At 49.1% G+C, this 17,464-nt stretch overlaps 1 protein-coding gene across 6 annotated transcripts in view; it reads right to left on the bottom strand.

The window, feature by feature from the left end:
• Positions 1-17,464, bottom strand: part of NRP2 (neuropilin 2) — a 122,335-nt gene that overhangs the window by 54,600 nt on the left and 50,271 nt on the right. For all 6 annotated transcript variants that reach the window (XM_034786307.1, XM_034786308.1, XM_034786310.1 and 3 more), the window contains exons 7-10: positions 15,267-15,422; positions 4,955-5,099; positions 4,023-4,372; positions 1,971-2,115 (exon numbers count right to left, since the gene is read on the bottom strand). In XM_034786307.1, coding sequence (XP_034642198.1) covers positions 1,971-2,115; positions 4,023-4,372; positions 4,955-5,099; positions 15,267-15,422 — 796 coding nt within the window. The remainder of the gene's footprint in view (positions 1-1,970; positions 2,116-4,022; positions 4,373-4,954; positions 5,100-15,266; positions 15,423-17,464) is intronic.

Here is a 17,464-nt window from a genome sequence, read left to right as displayed (position 1 = left end):
CCTGCCGCAGGCTACGAATCAATGTTTTCAAAATGTCATAGATCTTAAGGCCAGAAGGGACCATTATGACTATGTGGTTTGACCACTGCATATCACAGGCCATAAAACTTCAGCATGAGGTGTCCGCATCAAGCCTGGAATTTCAGTTTGTCCTATTACTTATCTTTTAGAAAGATATCCTGTCTTGATTTAAAGTTAAATAATTTAGGGTGAGACCCTGGCCCCACTGAACTCAATGGGACCTTTTGCCATTGATTTCTATGGAGGCAAGATTTCACCCTTACTGTTTTTTGTTTGTTTTATAATTTGCTGGTAAATGATCGTAACATATTTTGTATACATAATAGAAGAAAGGGGTAGTAAAAACCCAGTGAAAGGCTAGCAGTGGGCTATACGTCATTTAAGCTTCTTGGAGCAGGAATTCTTACAAGAAAATGCCTCATACAGATGTTGTTTTACATGGAAATCATACCTCTTTATCACTGACATCTGGAGACCAGATCCAGATTTAAACAGATCATTGTATTATTTAGAAAAACCCGAAAAACACAGGGATATTCCTCTAGCCCAAAGGGACAGCATCAAGCACAACTCCCCATGACCTCTGTGAATTTGTTCTGCAGGTTTCATGGGCCATACGTCTGCATTCAAGGCAAGAGCAGCTGCTCCAGTTATGAAAATGAGGTGGATAAACTTTTGGTTCCCTGGTCCTAGAACAGGGGTGGGCAAACTTTTTGGCCCGAGGACCACATTGGGTTGCAAAACTGTATGGAGGGCTGGGTAGGGAAGGCTGTGCCTCCCCAAACAGCCTGGCCTCCGCCACCTATCCGCCCCCTCCCACTTCCTGCCCCCTGACTGCCCCCCTCAGAACCCCTGACCCATCCAACCCCTCCTGCTCCTTGTCCCCTGACTGCCCCCTCCCGGGACCCCTGCCCCTAACCACCCCCTGGGACCCCACCCCCTATCCAACCCCCCCTGCTCCCTGTCCCCTGACTGCCCCCCGGGGACTCCCTGCCCCTTATCCATTCCCCCCCCCGCCCTGCCCCCTTACCATGCTGTTCAGAGCAGCTGGAGCTTGCAGCCTCGCCACCCAGCTGGAGCCAGCCCCGCCGCCTGTGCTGCCCGGCAGGAGCGGCAGGCCAGAGCACTGGTGGCGCGGCGAAGCGAGGTGAGGCTGCGGGAGGGCGGGGAGCAGGGGCTAACTTCCCCGGCCGGGAGCTCAGGGGCCAGGCAAGACAGTCCCACGGGCCGGATGTGGCCTACGGGCCGTAGTTTGCCCACCTCTGTCCTACAAGTTCTAGAACTGTCTCAAGATGCATCAGCATCAGGATTTCTGTGGTACTCCACGGCAGAGAAAAAATTCCTTAGCAGAGATCTAGCAGACAGGACACTGGGCTGGGAATCAAGTCACCATGGCTATATTCCTGCCTCTGGCAATGACCTGCTCTGTGACCTTGTATAGTCACTCTGCACCTTGCTGTATCTCCTGTATCTTCAGGAGAGAGACTGTTTCTTTCTACATGTCTGTACAATGACTAGCACAAGGCCTTGATCTTGGTTAGGGCCTCTAAACACGTATGTAGTATAATTATTAACATTAAAAATGGGAAATGATCGCCCTTTAGATAGTAAATGAGAATCAGAGACAGGCCTGCGCCCAAACCCCACATCTGAATCCTGCAAAACTTTGGGATAGCTTGAATCTGGGTCCAAACTTTGCAACTAGATCTGGTCTCAAGCGGAGCACCAAATCTGACCACATTTTAGTATGGAAAAGTTTGGATTTGGATCATGCTCTAAATTGTAGCTTCACAGCTCAGGTTCACTTCTGCTGAGGTTGCAGAATTAGAACACCACCTCCTGTGGGAATGTAGGGAGACAGAAATAACTATATCCCACCTACTTTATTATTTCAAGAAATAGCACCATGTCCTACTGACCAGGTATAGAAATGAAAGCAAGGTTCATACCTGTCCAATCGCAGCCCAACACCTCCAAACGCATCCCAATCCCTGCTGGAGACCACCGTTCTGGGTGAACCCGGATGTACTGTGCAGGAACAGGGTCAAACCTTCGGACTTCAGGGATGTCATAATGCATGTTACCTTCAAAAAGCTGCAAAGAGAGAGAAGCTACTCTATGCATCATGTCTATTATCCACCAACAAACCTGGAACATGAAGCATTCTGGCAAACCAATTACTAGTTCATGTTCATTTGAACCTTTTGTTCCACAGTCCAAAATCACTGTCCATTGTCATAAAGCAAAAGAACTTGAAGCACAGTAGATACAACAAGGTATCTGTAGCAGTAAGCTACAGAAGCATGAGGAGGATTTCCAGACTTGGGGCTATCCTACAGTCCATGCATGTATGACAGATCAGGGACGAAGTATGAAAATGGGGAAGGAAGTGCAGGAAAACAAGAGGTTAAAACACTCTTGCATTAGAAGGTAGCTCAGGTTCAGCCTAGACAGCGCAGATCTGGCAATGTCCTGTGTTACCTGAAACAGACAGTTTTGGCTGTACTACTCTGGGTCTTATTTCCAATTTGTAGTTCTGTGAGTGAACATATGCTGTCCCCAACTCAGTCTCAAGAGAACCACAGAGTCTGTTTCTAATGAAACCATACCACATGCCTCGGCCCAAACTTTAAATCGCCCATGCCAGATTCCCATCCAAGCTACACGCTGGTGCAAGGCTGGCGTTACTCCACTGGCTTCCAGCATAAATGACATCACATTTTGTCCCTGGCTTTTATAGAGAGGCTATTGTCTGGGATCATTTGAATTCTCATTTTTCCCGTGTCTAAGCAGTGGCTACTGAACAAGCATTGCAGACATCTCCCCTTTCGGTTGCCTGTGTATTGGGATCAAATTTAAGTTTATTGTCGCAGCTAGTCCTGCAAAACTCATTTGTGGGATTGGGATTGTTAGTGTTGCAAAAAGTTCAACGCTTTCAAGCCTTCAAGATGAGAAACATTCACACACACATGCACGAAGAAGTTCACTAGAATCCAATGACTTAATTCTTTAGAGCAGGGGGATCACAATCATCCTGCCTGTCCCGTAAGTGCTACATCTGGGGGCAGTGGGAGTCCCACGTAGATGGGAAAGGGAGGTTCCAGGATTGTCCCAATAGGCAAAAAGAGATTTGTGGTATAGAAAAGGTGGAGAACATCATGTGTCCTACATCACCTTCTTGTCTCAGAGGGTAAGGGCTGGTCTACACTGGGGGGTAGGGGCGAATCGATCTAAGATACGCAACTTCAGCTACGTGAATAGTGTAGCTGAAGTCGAAGTATCTTAGATCGAATTACCTGGGGTCCACACGGCGCGGGATTGACGGCCGTGGCTCCCCCGTCGACTGCGCTACTGCCGCTCGCTCCGGTGGAGTTCCGGAGGCAACGGGGAGCGCGTTCGGGGATCGATATATTGCGTCTTAACGAGACGCGATATATCGATCCCGGATAAATTGATTGCTACCCGCCGATACGGCGGGTAGTGAAGACGTATCCTAAGTAACACCTAGAAGGCATCTTCCTTTAAAAGGTGTATTTAGCCTCTCTGCAGGGAAACCACACACTATCCAATGGGTTCCTTCATCCTCCTACTTGTAGGAGCTGGGAGGATCGCATGGGTGATGGTCACACCTCCTGGAGGGGAAGGTTCCTCCTGATGTACCAGCAGCTCTGCCTGCTCCTACCAGGCACTGGATGGGAGCTCCAGAAAGAGCTCTCCATTCTCAGTGGCTGGTGCAAGAGATGAAGGGAATCAGACCTTCCCCAGGCAGAGCAGGTATGGAGTGCAATAATATGGGGATAATGTCGTGAAAGCCTGGGGCTGATGGCCCAATCCCCACACCACCACAGCCCTTGCATGCTGTGCTTGCTCTGAGGACTAACCAACCCCACTGTGAAGAAAAACAGGCCAGCAGGGACAGTGAGTGGGGCAAAGCTGGATGTGGAGCTATCCAAACCAGTATTATCGTCCTCAAAGGTCTTATTCCGATAGACGGGCCCTACCTTGGGTTGCATGGTTTTGGTGTCCTGTATATACTCCCAGTCCTTGCCATTCATGCTGTAGGCCACTTTAAACTTCTTCACGAAGGATCGAGCCTCTACCATGGTGATGCTGTCTCCTCCTCGGGCCCCTTGGATAACCACTCCTTTCACATTCTTAGGGACTCCCAGGTCCACCTGCAGCCACTCTTCCCCTGGCTGGGCTTGGGGGATTCGTGGGAACCATCCAGAGCGGCTGCTGACCAGCCGCGCCATGCTAGGGGACCAGTCGTACCCTCTGATTGAGGAGGCAGAGATCTGGGAGTCTGAGATAAGGCCGGAAAGCATCCCCAGCATGTTGGAGCACGGTGAATCTGCGTGGAGAGAAAAGGAGCAGGGGAGAGAGGGAAACCATACAATAACACATTGAAGTGTGTCAGCGTTATGCTAACAGGGCAACGTCCCACTGCACTTAACTGCTAGGTACTGAAATGTCAAAACACTTACACCAGCTGTAATTCCCTTTATTGCCGCCCTCAGAGGCTGCAGGAACCTCTCAACGGACGTTCAGAACATCCTCATTTTTGGAAGCTCTGTGCAAATCATCCCCTGCCTCCAATTGCTGGCTTCTCACCCACATCTACTTCTGAGTCTGTTAAAAACATCTCTTTCACAGCAGAGTCCTGGCTGCTGATCATATGATCACAGCTTCCTTTACAAAAGGTATGTCCTGTCAAAAAGTCTGGGTGTGTCCTCCCTCTGCAAGGCCAGGACTTCGGCACTGCCCCTGAGGAGGCTAAGGCAGGCAGAATAAGGGGCAGGGTGTGTCTGTGACCTGTCCCGAAGGAGTATTGAAGAATTAATGTCCTTTGCTCTGCTTTACATAGGAGAGGCTCACACAGGCAAGAGGAACAGGAGGGGGGAGGAAGAAGGGAAAGAACTAGAAATCTCCTAACCTGTGATGCGGCAGCCATAGAGCTCAAGTCTGAGAGCAATCCCATTGTGCCAGACTTGGGGACGGATCCGGACAAACCGAGTCAGCACCGGAGCGTGGATCTTGTTCAGGACCACTTCAGTGACATCGGTGTTAGCTTGAAATACCTGCAATGGGGAGAAAATATCAGGATGTCCTTGGCTAAGCAAAATAATCACCCAAAGCAAAAGCTTTCTAAGATGGGATAGTGCCCGACCAGCAGGAAGCTTTGAGGAGCAGTGCACAGGGAGCTGGACTGGCTGGAGTGGGCAGGGTGCGCTGCCATTGATTCATTGTGTGACCTTGGGGAAGTCGCTTAGGCCAAAAATGGCCTCTGATTTTGGGTGCCCAGTTGGGCGTCCTTTCCCATTGGCTTCATCTGGACCAGTGGATGTTTGGCCCTAAAAACCTGAATAAATAAAATAAAAGGCCAATTTTGACCTTAACTTTTCTGTGCCTGAGTTTCCTCATTTCTAAAGTGGAGATAATAGCCCTTTCCCATCTTTGTGACGTGTACCGAGATCTACAGAGAACATCAGTGTGCAAGTTCGAAGCATCTTTATTTAGGACCACGCTGTGGCTGCCTCTTTATAATCAATGACCACCCGTGCCACTCACGTAAAAGAAAGCTTTCAGGGGCAGTCTGTGATCCAGCATGGTACAAACAAGCTACTGTCTTACCAGATGGCCATAATCAATAACTACCATGTGGCGTTTTTTCTCGCTGGCTCGCTCTTCCATTATACGGTATACTCGTGGGTCTGTCTTAGTTTTCAGTGCCATCGGGTGGAACAAGTGAAAAAGGAAACATCCAACTTGAGTGCAGTTTTAAACGGGTTCTCTGTGCCCTACAACTGCCCACCCTGGGGCGCTGAAGTCATTACTTCCAGAGAGAAGCTGATGCTCTCCTTTCTGAGCATGCCAGGCTTTCAGGGTTAGCGCATCATCTGTTGCAAGCCAGGAACTGCATAGACACTGCAACGCTGGCTACGCTTTATGCTCTCTCCTACCCTGCATATGCTTTGCTAAGCACAAGAGCTTCCATGAAGTTTATCTGAGAGTAAACCAGGAGGGAGGAGAAAGAAAATGCCTGGCACTGGCTCACCTCTGTCAGAGGCAAGAGTTAAATAATTCAACCATAGATCCCTGCGATTCGGAGAAAAGCAAGTGAGGCTGTAACCTGGCCCGTTGCCTTGAACAGGAGCAAGGCTCCCACTGACATATTTTTTTAAAAGCCTGCAGACAGGACACATTAATGCAGCTCTCCTGGAATCCAACACACTGGGGCATGGAGATTGTTACAGCAGGGAGAGAGTAATTCAGCACCAAACCCGTGACGGCTGCTGTCAGTGTTCACAGCGCCGCAACCTGAACTCTGCGCTCCATGCAAAGTGCTGGGATCCTGCCTCTAGGAAGTTACGGCATTAGTTATGGGGTGGTGAGGAGATGGGGGCTGTGCAAGGCTCTGTCTGCAAATCTGGTTGATAATTGGGATTTGGAGTAGATATGAACTTCAACAGAAATGCTAATCCAGAGACTATAGATCATGCTGGTACTGTTTAGCAACACAGCATGGTTTATAGGTTTTTAATATCCTATTTTATCCCTGTCCGACCCCCACGTCCCATCCTTTCCTTGCTCAGCAGTCACCAAACACCCTTTTTCCAGCAGGAGGGCTAGACAAATGGTGGCTGTTGTGAGTGAGTGAGTATGTGTGTGTGTGTGTGTGTGTGTGTGTGTGTGTGTGTGTGAGAGAGAGAGAGAGAGAGAGAAAGAGAAGGCTCAGTGTGTGTGTGTGTGTGTGAGAGAGAGAGAGAGAGAAAGTGTGTGTGTGAGAGAGAGAAGGCTCTGTGTGTGTGAGAGAGAGAGAGAAGGCTCAGTGTGTGTGTGTGTGAGAAAGAGAGAGAGAGTGTGTGTGTGTGTGTGAGAGAGAGAAGGGTGTGTGTGTGTGTGTGTGTGTGTGTGAGAGAGAGAGAGAGAGAGAGAGAGAGAAGGCTGTGTGTGTGTGTGAGAGAGAGAGAAGGCTGTATGTGTGTATGTGTGAGAGAGAGAAGGCTCAGTGTGTGTGTGAGACAGAGAGAGAGAGAGAGAAGGCTCAGTGTGTGTGTGAGACAGAGAGAGAGAGAGAGAAGGCCCACACTCTGAGTGAGAGGATATATTTCCACCCTAAACCAAAGGCTCAAGCTTTATGTCACCTGAAAAGCTGATGTGCAGCAAATCACCTAAGAACATAAGACAGGAGAACGGGAAATGTTTATCCGGCTCTAATGTAACCACCTTTTATTTGGTTTAAATATAATCCCAGTTTCTTGCTTTTTCACCCTGTGCATCAATCCCGTCCTTCTCCAAACACATCTACGTCTCTCTTTTAGATGTATTTATTCTCCTCGTTTCAGGCACCTTTCCTGATAATTTATTCCATTTGAGGATTACCCCCACTCTGGCCCATTTGCTGATTACTCCCATTCTGGCTTGTTTCCTGGTTTATGTTACCTAATTTTTGAACTCCCTTTGCAGTATGAAAAACATGGGCCTAATTCTGAATTTACTTCAGTATAGGGTGCCATGGACTTCAGCAGAGTGACTCTGGATTTACACCCATGAAATAAATTCCAGTATTGGGCCTTATAACTTTATCAGTCTCTTTTGTAATGCTGAAAACATCTCTTAGGTTGCCTGAAATCCTCCTCCTGTTTCTAATGAGACGAGTCCCTTGCCCTTACATTTGGCTTCAGAACTTAGGGCCACGTTTCTTCCCCAGACAGAACCCGATTCAGGGAAGCACTTCAGCATGTGCTTCAAGTTAGGCACGCATGCAAGAACTGTGCTGAATCCGGACCTTGGTTATGAGTTATGTGCAACTCCCATCAATAGGAGCGGCTGGTAAGGATGTGCAGGCCCGAAGTGACCCCAATTTGTTTTTTAAAGCCAGATGGCATCTTTGTTGCCTTTGCTGCATCCTCCCTTTGGTACTGTGCAGAGATTAATACTAAACAGAGCAGACAGGAGGCAGCACTTGCGGTATGTCTTTTAAGCGCTTTAATCAGTAACAATACCACCTCTTATATACTATAGGACCGAGGCCTGGTCTACACTTAACACTGAGGTCGACGTAGCTATGGCACCCGGGGGAGACCTACCCCCAGGTGTAGAGGCAGCTTGGTTAACCTCGCTCTCATTGCTTGGGGAGGTGGTGTCCCTACAGTGATGGAAAAATCCCTTCTGTTGGTGTGGGCGGAGTCTGTGTTAAGTGGTTATGCCGGCACAGCTACCGCACCAGAGCTATGCTGCTCTAGTCTCTGTAGTGCAGACCTGGCCCTAGCATCTCCCGCGCCTTTATTACTGTACCTCTGCTCTGGGCTGACAGTTTTAATGTTTTTTCCATAATAAGGGTAGGTCTACACTACCCGGTAGTTCGGCGGCAAGCAAATCGAACTTCTGGGTTCGACTTATCGCGTCTTGTCTGGACGAGATAAGTCGAACCCGGAAGTGCTCGCCGTCGACAGCTCAGCGAGAGGAGTACTGCGAAGTCGACGAGGGAGCCTGCCTGCCGCATCTGGACTGAGGTAAGTTCGAACTAAGGTACTTTGAACTTCAGCTACGTTATTCACGTAGCTGATGTTGCGTACCTTAGTTCGAATTGGGGGGTTAGTGTAGACCTGCCCTAAGTCCCAGATCCTTGCCCTGATCAGATCCCTTAACTTTGGCTATTTGCTCCAAGGTTACTTACTTTGCGTTACTCGAGGAGATGTTTTTTGCCAGTCCCCTAAACACTCAACCCCTTTTGAAGCTGATTGCATTGCTACACGTTACCTCTAATTTTCCTATCGTCGGCATTGACGGGATCAGCCTCAGACCCGCACATGGCCTGCATTTGGGGGGTTTGGGTGTCCAGCGTGGAACACCTTTAAGGGGCCAGATTTTCAGAGGGTGGGTGCTCAGCACTTTCAGAAAATCAGGCCCCTTAAGGTGTCTCAACTGGAACGCCCCCTCCCCAAATTGAGACACCCACCATCCCTGATCCCTTCTGGAAACCTTGGCCCCCTTCCTTCTTTTGAGCTGCTGGATGCTGACCTGTTGGTGAGAAATCTATTGTTGATCGAATTTGTTTTAACTAAAAGTCTGATCCAAAGCCCCTTGAGATCCAGGGAAAGATTTCTATTGATTTCAGTAGCTTTGAATCATGCCCGGAGTTCACTTTCATAGCCCAGGAAGGACCAGCAGGAGAACTGGTGAAACCCAGCGCTCCAAGGAAGCAGATATGTTTTGTTACACAATGAGAACAGCACATTGTCTCCCTACCTTTTGTACATCGCAAGCCACTCAACACACATGACGCGCCAGATCCAGAGCTGGTGTAAATCCAGGTAGATCCATTGACTTATATGGATCTGCAATGATTTACACAATCCAAGGAGCTGGCTGTGATCAATGAAAGTACACACACAAGGGTGGCAGAGTTGGAAGACAAATGTAAAAACCATTAACAAATTAAAAGCATCTTCTAAGCAGCGACCAAGGCGGCACACTTTCACTGCAGCATCAAAGGCCTGCCTGTCCCCTCCCTACACTTTTATTTTTACTTCCGTTTTAGTCCAGCCAACAGGTCTACATGTAAAATTAAATTGATAATCAATGAGAGCTGACTCGCTTAATTAATTTGCTGCAGAAACACAGGGAAAGGGGAGGAAGCCGGGGCTGGAGGATGCCAGGGTGGGTTTTCCACCTCCTGCCTCCACTTGTAAATCATACCCAGGACACTCTTCACTTTAAAACTTCCCCTTGTCGGCTAGGGGATTTTTTTAAGCTGCATTAGTTCCAGCGGGTGTGGGAATCCTGCCAGCTGCCAAGTCAGAAGTGAAGCAAAGGTGAGAAAAGCACCATTAAATCCAAAAAGCAGTTTATGGCTGGGGACAGTCTCTTGCCTTATTTATTTTTAGTGCTGTTTTTGTCATCATGCAATTTCTTGGGACATTCCAGAGACAGGTTTTGTGTTTTCTAGGGTGGGGGTGGGAATAGCAGCCGCTCCTCCCCCAGCTGCGTGTGTCTCTCTCTCTGCACGGACTAGATTTACGGCAGGATTAGGTTACCCCATGGAGACAGAGGCCTGGAACAGAGCGCGTTAACGGGATTAGGGTTTCAGGATTTGAGACAGAGAAGCATGAAGGAGAAAAGTCGGGGAGATTATTTTTCTTGCCAGATAGGGAGGACTTGAAATGAGGAGCAGGGCAGCTTGGTGGCGTGAGGATCCTGGAAAAGAGGAGATGGATAGTTCTGCATTTATTAAATCCAGGAACAGCGAAGTGGGGGGGAGGGGAGAGAAATGCTCCTGCAGCCAGACAGTGCACCTCAGCCTCTACACTTCACTCCCATTGCCTGCCATGGGAGCATTGCCTGAGGAATGCATGCAAGACTGGGCTCTGTGTAGACTGGGCAGAGAGCCATCGCTGGGGCGGAATCTCTGCATTTGAGTGTGCCCTTTACTGGATCAAAAGTTATTCCCATTAAAGATATAATACACCTCTACCCCGATATAACGCTGTCCTAGGGAGCCAAAAAATCTTACCGTGCTAGAGGTGAAACCGAGTTATATCGAACTAGCTTTGATCCGCCGGAGTGCGCAGCCCCGCCCGCCCTGGAACGCTGCTTTACCGCGTTATATCCGAATTCATGTTGTATCAGGCCGTGTTATATCGGGGTAGAGGTGTATAGGATCCTATATACTACACCAATCCTGGATCAAAGAGTCAGCTGGTACCCAAGGGCAATGGGAGCTACTGGTATGCTACAAAGGATGAATTGGGCCCCATAAGCATAGGATTGTAGCTATGCTAGGAGAGCTGGGACCTGTAGTTCTCCACAGGTGCAGATCCAGGGGCAAATTCTAAGTCCTAATTTTCCAAATATGGACAAATCCGAAGTGATCCTTGTTTCGTCTGCACAAACAGAGAAAGCAAGTCAGGATTTGGGAGACAGGTACTTTAGTGCAGAGGAGAGTGTGGGCTGAGGGCTAGATCTTCCCTGCAGCTCTCTAGATAAAGAAGCCACAAGACTGAGCTTCCACCCAGATGTCCAAAGTGAGAGTTCAAGTTCTTTTTGTTACATCTTAAAAAAATGCCTAACAAGGGACTGGTGTAAATGGACACTATACTGCACTTAGAAATATGGCCCATTGGGTCCATTGATTCTCTGTTCTGTGGTGTAATTATACACAGTGTGTGTGCATGGCAGAGAGGAAGCCCCCAACTCTGCCCCTTCTCTCTGTTACAGAGATAAACCATGTATTTGGGAGCGTTGGAAATTCGCATCCATATTTTCCTCCCTGGGCCCATGTCTCATACGTGTGTGTGTGTGTGTACGAGAGAGAGACACTAATGGACTAATGTATAACAGGCACGTCTGTTCCATATTCATGTAGATGACTGTGGACGTATTGCCTATGTGTACAATTTTCTAGGCTAAATCTGGAGAGAAGCATGCCTGCAATGCCCCAGACTAAGCTGTAATCGCTTTCCTCTGCACAACACAGCCTCCCTCACCTGTTGACTGGGAGCAGCTGGGCTGAGGAGGCAGGTTGGTGGACAGGAGTGGAAACAGAAAGACTCTGATTAGTCCTGATCTCATTCCGGCAGCATGTCTGCAATTTGGCTACCCTCCCTTCCCTCTCCCCCAAATATATTAGCACTCTGCAAGACAACAACAGTCGTCCCCCACTGCCTTGAGCTCTCATTAATCTTGTTTTCCTCCAATTTATTCTCCTTTTTTCCTGTTCCCTTGCCTTTGGTACACTGTATCAACGCTGACAGCAGCCAGGGAATTGAAGTCTAGCCTTCAAATTCTGCAGTAAACACCACATCTACCCACCCTTTCCTCTTCCTTGGCACCATAAGCACTGGAGGGGAGGTCATACCTGCCCTCCACTTTCTGGAGAGAACATTATCTGCCATCCACCCCTCCTATGCTCACTCCTTCTCCTCTTTTGTATCTCTCTCGGAGGAAGATGTAGATGTTAGCCGACTCGCGGGTAGCGCCAGTTAAACTTGGCTCCCTGCCCACCTTACACAGGCAAGAGGGAGATGGGCTGATCCATCTATACGTGTATACACAGGAATATCAAGTCCCCCGCCCCTCCCCACTCCTCGTGGCATCAAATCAAACTGCGGCAGACTTGACAAATCTGTTTGGCACGGTTCGCTCAACTATTTCACTTTGAACTGTGCGGAGAGCTGCACTGACGCACCAGGAACAGTGTGGAATCTGCACATTAAATACAGACATCTGGGAGGTTTCCTGATGAAAGACCAGCAGTGATTAACGTTAAACGGGAAGCACGGGCAGCTCGCTCGTGCTCCAGGCACAGAGCTGTGCTACAGGGCTCAGGGATGTACAGTCCGATCAGATGGTTCCGCACTCATCCTGCTACTGTTCAGCTGCTGGAGGCTGAACGTTTAAAGGGGAGGGGAACAAACCAGTCCCCCTCATTTCAGGCTAGGCAGGTCACCAAAAAGCAATTACTTCTCCACCAGCCTCAGGAGGTGTCTGCTAAATTGAGTCCAGCACAAGGGAGAGGGAGAGAGACTGGAATGAGCATAAAGGAGTAAAGAGGGAGAGATTTATATTTAAAAACTAAGGCAGAGAATGGGCTTGAAGGAGGTTGTGTAGCTGAGCTGGTCTTTCTACATACAAAGGGGCCAGATCTTCAGCTGGTGTCAATGAGTACAGCTCCACTGACTGCCGTGAACTGCACCGAGTGACCCCAGCGGAGGATCTGGGCTGACGGATCTCACGCTTTGTGGACTAGATCTCCAGCCGGTGTAGAACAACTTAGCTCCATTGAAGTCAACCCAGCTGCCCTAATTGACACCAGCTGAGGATCTGGTTTCATGTCTACAGAGTCCTGTGGCAGGGAAGGATAAATTCAGAGGTGACAAAAATCACTATCTAAATCTGCTTCACACTGAAACTGACCCTGACTTGCAAATTCCTGCAAATGGCAATTTAAACACCAGCCTGACCAACTTGTTTTTTCAGAGCACATCTTTCTAACCATAGTTTTGCCCATTCTCTGTATGCTGCGCAAAAATGGTCCCAATGAAACTTCAAATTCCTCTGATTGTATGTTTTGTTGCAGTCTGGAAACTCAGCCAACGCTCATCAAGAGGTCTGCTAAGGCCTAGGAGCCTTCAGAGATAACCTGGGCCCAGCTGGGAGGCAGCCACAGACGCCGGATAATTTTGTACTGGAATGCTGTGCAGGGCCGGTGCAAGGAAGTTTCATGCCCTGGGCGAAACTTCCACCTTGCGCCCCCCCCCCCCCCCCGCGGCCGCCCCCCCCCCCCCCCCCCCGTGGCAGCTCCCCCACTTCTGCCCTGAGGCGTCCCCCCCACGGCAGCTCCCCCCCGGGGAGCCGTGCGGCAGCTCCCCACCCCAGCTCACCTCTGCTCCGCCTCCTTCCCGAGCATGCCACCCCCGCTCTAATTCTCCTCCCCTCCCAGGCTTGCGGTGCCAAAAAGCTGATTGGCGCTGCAAGCCTGGAAGGCGGGAGAAGTGGAGTGGCGACCGCGCGCTCGGGGAGGGGGCGTAGGAACGCTTTAAAAAAAATTGGGGGCACCGCTTTTTGGCGCCCCCAAATCTTGGCGCCCTAGGCAACCACCTAGTTTGCCTTAATGGTAGCACCAGCCCTGATGATGTGACATTTAAGAGATGGGCCCTAGCCGCCACGTGCAGCTCCAGAGCCAATTTGCCCAAAGGTGTTTGGATCTGGGAGTCTGGGTCAGGCCCATCTTCAGAAAATGTGGAGTTTCATGCTTTCAGTGTGAATCCAAGGGGTGCTAGTTGATTTGCAGTGAGCTTTGAGAGGACGGGTCGGTCAATGGTTAGGGCATTATCATAGGACACAGGAGACCTGCATTCAATTCCCTGCTCTGCCACAGACTTTCTGTGTGACCTGGGCAAGTCACTTAGCCTCTCTCTGCCTCAGTTTCCCCTCCGTGCCTCACCAGGGTTGTTCTGGGGACAAATACGTCAGTGTGAGGTGCTCAAATACAATGGTAATGGGGATCAAATAAGCACCTTAGACAGTTAGTTTGAACCTGAGACACACACTGAAAGACACTTGTGGGGTAGGTGAAACCACGAGGACACAGAGGAAAGAAAATGTTTGGACGAATGGCTGCAAAGTTGAGCCAAAGGGTTTCACGCCCTCTGCCAATGGAGGGCTGAAAGCCTCACTCAGGAAAATGAAAAAGAAATAAATAAAGTCCCAGCGAACTCACTTCACCTTCATCTCAGTTTTGTGCCCAACCCTCAGCAGTTAATGTAACAGAACAGATTGTGCAGACGAAATTCTTGTTTGTGGCATAACTGCTCCTGTTCCACGCACTGTATAGTGCCTATGTACACGGTCCACTAGGGGACGCCAACACAGCAGCCAACTTCAGTGCCAATGCTTTCAGGGGCATTTCAGAAGTTCCTTTAATTAAAGGGCACCTGCACAGCCCAGGCAAATTACAGTGCCGCACCTTCCTAAAGCCACGTCTGTTTTATATACAGCTGCACTCTGTGCAGTCAGCTGTTCCCCTACCCACTCTCAAAAACACAGCACCACACGAGCGTTCCCTTCATTGTGCATTCATGGTGCATCTGGAGGCTCAAAGATCTCCAAGGGTCAAACATCCATATTACACACAATCCACCTCCCCACCCCACTACACACCTCCAGGAGCTGCGGCTACAGCAGGCACAAGCAGCACTGCCAACTGTGATTGCTACTGCAGATCCCGTGTGCCTGACAAACTGAATTGCCCCTCGTTATTTATTGTTCGCTTTATTCTCCGGGACATAGTGATCCCCTCCTAGGATTTCTGCCCTTTCATTTCCAGGCCTCAATAACTCCTGAATTGCAGTTTCATGTGGTTTTGTGATTGTTAACCCAGCATGGGGATGGGGCTGCAGCCATAAATTCTCAATGAATCTTGTATGGCAAAACACGGGCTGTGAAAAGCATTTTCTCCTTCATTTGCAGTCAAAGAACATACTGCAGGCTCTCTCTACTGAGCAAGACTCAACAGCAGCCAGGTTTTCTAAGGAACAGTGATCGCTCTATCGATGAGAAAGATCATTTCTGGGGAAGGCCTCTCCACGCAGCCTGTCAGACCCGACCAAGCAGCGGCAGCAAAACAGGCCTTGCAAAATAAATCCCTAAGTCCGTAAAATGTATTCTCGCCTTTTCCCTCCCGCTCCTCCGCTGATGGCAAGGCTCCCACGGGTGCAGCTGTTAAGGGACAATGCATTTACCTTATGGTTTTTACCATGCCGGTACATCATCCAGTCCTCGCCATTGGTGCTGACCTCCAGCTTGTAGGAGCGGACATAGTAGCCATTCTGCGTTTCTCTGGAGATGGCACCCTGGGTAGCAATGGCCGTCAACATGGTCAGGAAACGAAGGTCCACCTGATCGGGAGGTGAGGAGAGAAGGGAAAGGAGGACAAGGAAGAAAATGGTGACTACCATCCGTCCCACGATAGACGGGATCATCCCCTCATTTTTAAAAACTAAGGGCCAGTTGCTCAGAGGGTGCAAACCAGCCTGGCTCGATTGGAGCTTTGTTGATTTATACCAGCAGCGGATCTAATATCCCATTTGCCTTTGTTAGAGCCTGTAGACACAGCTGTGGGTTTTGCCACTGCATTGCTTGAGAGTTCTGTGCAACAAGGGTCACACTGGTTTGTAAACTCAGCAGTACTGTCCCAGGGCTGATTTTCAGACCACTTAACCGAAGAACATGCCACAGAGAAAAAATGTTTCATGCTCTGCAGTTTTCAAGCAATTTTATACTTTCGGGGGAAAGCGAGGGGAAAGTATGTTGCAAGTGTCTCTGTCTGTTTAAGTATGAAACAGGCCAAGTGACTGTGTACGAATGTGTGATTGATCACAAGGGGCAAAATCTTGATGCCCTTTTGCAGTTTGTACTCAGTCTTTAAGTAAACTCCCATTGATTTCAATGGGAAAAAAGCAGGGTTTGACCTCAGCAGGAATTTAGCTAGTGTGAAGACTGGGTGAAACTGATTAAGGACTTTGAAGTTTGGCCATAAATTAAAGTACAAAGTCTCCCCTCAGACCAGACAACAGGATCATCACTAAAATTGAATGCTTGTGTCCTTTTAAATGGGACAGAAGCCACCGGACAGAGCTTTCCCATGTAAAATAAAGTCATGATGGCCAATTAGCAAGAGCAGCAGTTTTCAATGTTTTTAATGTTTATTTTAGTTATGTGGGTTAAAAAAGATCACGCAATCTGGCTTGCTAGCACTGCCATGAATGTAGCCTTAGGGCTTGTCTACACTACCCGCTAGCTCGGCGGGCAGCGATCGATCCAGCGGGTGTCGATTTATCGCGTCTAGTATAGACACGATAAATCAATCACTGAACACTCTCCCATCGACTCCACCAGAATGAGGTGCTCAAGCGGAGTAGATGGGAGAGCATCAGCTGTCGATTTACAGACACAGCGGTAAGTAGATCTAAGTACGTCGACTTCAGCTACGCTATTCACATAGCTGAAGTTGCGTATCTTAGATCGAACCCGCGCAGTAGTGTAGACAAGCCCTTGGACATCTGCTTCAGGCAATGACACTTCCGTACCTACAGTTCTTAATGCCCATTAGCAAGCACCATCTGCGCTATAGCCCCTCAGAAACCCTTTGTGGAGAGACAATGTGTTTCTAACGAAGGGCCTAAGGAAAGCCTTTGCTCTGAAGTCCCGAATTGAAATCCACACTGACAATGCTCACTACATCTCCAGCACAATCAATATTATTCTAGCTGCACATTCACAACATTTTTTTAAGATTCCAGCCATCAGGGTGGCTGCAGAGTCAATGGTCCTTGTAAGTAGCAGGAGACTCTCTCTCTCTCTCTCTCTCAGCTCTCTCGAAAGTCCATGGAGGTTCAGGGGGCATAAGGTCAAATCAGGACTTGTGCAGGAATGTTAATGGGCCAGCAGCAGGGCTGGCTCCTTTCACAAAGGCAGAGTCATCCTGACATCCCTAAACAGCAGCTCAGCCACCGCTGACTCTCTGCATGTCACAAAGGCAATAAAAGAGCCCACAAGCCTTATTATGTTCAAGGGTCAGTTTAACAGCAGGACACTCAAATGTGGCTCAAAGTGGGGGAGGGAGGAAAGCTGAAGGTTTGGAGTGCAATGGTGGGGCTTTGCCAATGCTGGCTTGGCGTCCAGCAGAGATGCTTTCTCACAGCGTCACTCTGCCAGTGCTGGCTACCAGGCCCGCACAGCAGTGCCTGCCAGTGCCAGTGAGCCCTTTCAGCACTTGCTCAGAGGACAATGCTGGCTGGGCCTCTAGCAGACCATGCTTTTGACAAAAGTGATCTGGAGGTCAGTTCAATACTGCACACTGCAGCAGCTGCCTGGCAACACAAAACTGTTGCTAAGCCCAGTATTATAGCCCCAATTCCCCATCTCCACAGCACATTAA

Source organism: Trachemys scripta, chromosome 11 (assembly GCF_013100865.1).
Source record: "Trachemys scripta elegans isolate TJP31775 chromosome 11, CAS_Tse_1.0, whole genome shotgun sequence".
Lineage (NCBI taxonomy): Eukaryota > Metazoa > Chordata > Testudines > Emydidae > Trachemys > Trachemys scripta.
The sequence above is the reverse complement of the archived record's forward strand: the minus strand, read 5'-3'. Positions and strand labels throughout refer to the sequence as shown.